This window comes from Otolemur garnettii, unplaced genomic scaffold (assembly GCF_000181295.1).
Source record: "Otolemur garnettii isolate 467f Iridium unplaced genomic scaffold, OtoGar3 scaffold00007, whole genome shotgun sequence".
In the NCBI taxonomy this organism is placed as follows: Eukaryota; Metazoa; Chordata; class Mammalia; order Primates; family Galagidae; genus Otolemur; species Otolemur garnettii.
Window position 1 is genome coordinate 10,173,019 of NW_003852402.1, and position 2,469 is coordinate 10,175,487.

The window sequence follows — 2,469 nt, forward strand, 5'->3', positions numbered from 1 at the left end:
TCCCCAGCCCGGACCCGCCCAAACAACAATGACAGCTGCAACCAAAAAATAGCCGGGCGTTGTGGCAGGCGCCTGTGGTCCCAGCTACTTGGGAGACTGAGGCAGGAGACTCGCTTGAGCCCGGGAGTTGGAGGTTGCTGTGAGCTATAATGCCACGGCACTCTACCAAGGGTGACAGTGAGACTCTATCTCAAAAAATAAAACAAATAAAAACCCCAAACCTATAGTAACAATTTAAGCCTGAGCAACATGGCAAGATCCTATCTCTACAAAAAATAGAAAAATTAGCAGGTGTAGTTGCGGGCACTAGGAGGCTGAAGCAGGATTGCTTCAGCCCAGGAATTTGAAGTTGCAGTGAGCTATGATGATGCTACTACACTCTAGCCTGGGCAACATAACAAGACTCTTATCTCAAAAAAAAAAAAAAAAATTAAAAAGTAAGAATTGATTAGTTCTTCTTTGTTGGGCTCCACCTAGGAGCTGCTGGAAGGCTGGGAAGCTGTCCAAGTCTGGGGATGGGGAATGTTTCAGGACTCAGCTGCTTCCACCACCTCCATTTTAGCTCAGGAGGATGCTGAGGTCCAGAAGTGAAGCCAAGAGGCTGAACCATTTAAGGGCAGAGCTGAGCACTGTTCACCCACCTGCCCCATGTCCACTTTTCAGAGCAATAGTGGGCTCTGGATTCTACCAGTGGGTACATTGGTCTCAACCCTGGTTAGAAGCCCCAGATCTAACACAGGGAAAATTGCTGAAAGCAGGATGGATTGCAAACCCTCATCCATTTCCAGAAGCATGCCTTTGGTGTATGGGAACAGGGTCAGGGACAAACAAACCACAAGTGCGCAAATCTGAAGAGTGCCAGGTGGCATATACATTTCAGAAGATGCCCGAACACAGCCCCGAAGTCTCCTCCTGCGGGGAGGCCAGCTTTTAGCTTCCTGCTCCTTCTGGGGTTCAAACCGCAGGCCAAAGGTCCTGGCTTCAGGGCAGGCTGATAACAGGGACAGCCAAGCTCAGACAGCACAAGGCCCCACGACCTGAACTGGGGCACCCCTTTATCCTTAGTCTCACTCCCCACTGTGCCGGGTTCTGCCTGTCAGTCGGCGGCGCTGGGTCTTGCTGGTCCGAGTGGCACTCGGAGGCTTCTTGGTGGAGTCCTGGGCCCGCCGGAGATGCTTCCTCTTGAGCTTCTTCTTGCGGCTGTGTGCGTGCAGTGACGCTGTGAGGGAGGAAATCCTGTGGGGGGGGGGGAGGTTTAGTTTACCCTAGAGAATAGGGTGGAGAGTAGAAGGGTGGGTTGGGGAATAACTGACCACCCAGCTCACAGAGGGGAAGTCAGGACAGACCCCAAATGCTAGGAGCACCAAATGTGTCCCCAAGTTTGCCTGTTCTGCCTCCAGGGCTTGCCAGTATGCATCTCAGAGATCCCTAATCCTGGCACTAAGGGTGCCTGGGGCTGGGCATTCTCAGGGGTGGGGGACAGGAGCAAAGAGAAGAAGCTGAAGACCACCCAAAAGGCAAAGCAGAAGGCTGCTCTGAGCCCCACACCTCTGACACCACCCCGCCATGAGGAGCAGGACCATAGGAGATGACAGGCCTGAGCTCACCGCTGAGAGAGCAGGGGGTCTCTGGACTTCCTGGGTAAGGCTTTGGTTGGCTTCTCCATGGATGACACTTCCTCCTCGGACCTGTCCTTTTGCTAAAGCAGCACAAGACAAGGAATGTTACCAGGAGAAGCAGATAAGGAGGCCCAGGCTGGGCACCCTGAGCAACCAAGGCTCTGTCAACTTGCCATATCAAAGGCCTGAGACAGGGTTCAGAGGTGGCTTTGGGTAGAAGAACACCATGTTCGCCTTAAGGCAAGGATTACATGGGGAGAGCTATGTTTCAAAACCCTCTCATGGGCTGTGCATGGGTGGCTCACACTTGTATCCCAGCACTTTGGGAAACTGAGGCAGGAGGACTGCTTGAGGCCAGGAGTTTGAGTAACACAGCAAGACCCCCATCTCTACAAGAATAGTAGCCAGGCAAGATGACACATACCTGTAGTTTGGTAGTCCCAGCTACTCAGGAGTCTAAGGCAAGAGTATCATCACTTGAGCCCAAAAGTTCAAGGCTGCCCTGAGCTATGATCTACATTCCAACCTGAGTGACTAAGATTGTATCTCAAAAAACCCTCTCGGGTCTTCTACTAGTAGCTTATAGTAGACACTCAAACCTTCATGAATGAAGTGTCAGCAAGATGGGACAAGACCTGCCTTTGCATAAGACCTCACAGAAGAATTAGCATAAAATGGAAAAAGAGTGAGATAAGTAAGGATGTTATAAGGCAGTGGTTTTGGAACTTAGGGACACTGTAAGCCATGAAAGGAAATGTGTTTTACACTCTGTGTGTGTGTGTATAAATTCTTCCATAAACTGACAGAGCTTTAACCAAAACAGAAGTTTCATAAAACAATACTTACTATG

The 2,469-nt window shown here is 50.6% G+C and overlaps 1 protein-coding gene across 1 annotated transcript in view; it reads right to left on the minus strand.

The window, feature by feature from the left end:
* Positions 1-849: 849 nt before the first annotated feature.
* Positions 850-2,469, minus strand: part of NOL12 (nucleolar protein 12) — a 4,960-nt gene continuing 3,340 nt past the window's right edge. The window contains exons 5-6 of the mRNA XM_003783226.3: positions 1,608-1,699; positions 850-1,236 (exon numbers count right to left, since the gene is read on the minus strand). Of these exons, the coding sequence (XP_003783274.1) occupies positions 1,068-1,236; positions 1,608-1,699 (261 nt within the window). The 3' untranslated portion in view covers positions 850-1,067. The remainder of the gene's footprint in view (positions 1,237-1,607; positions 1,700-2,469) is intronic.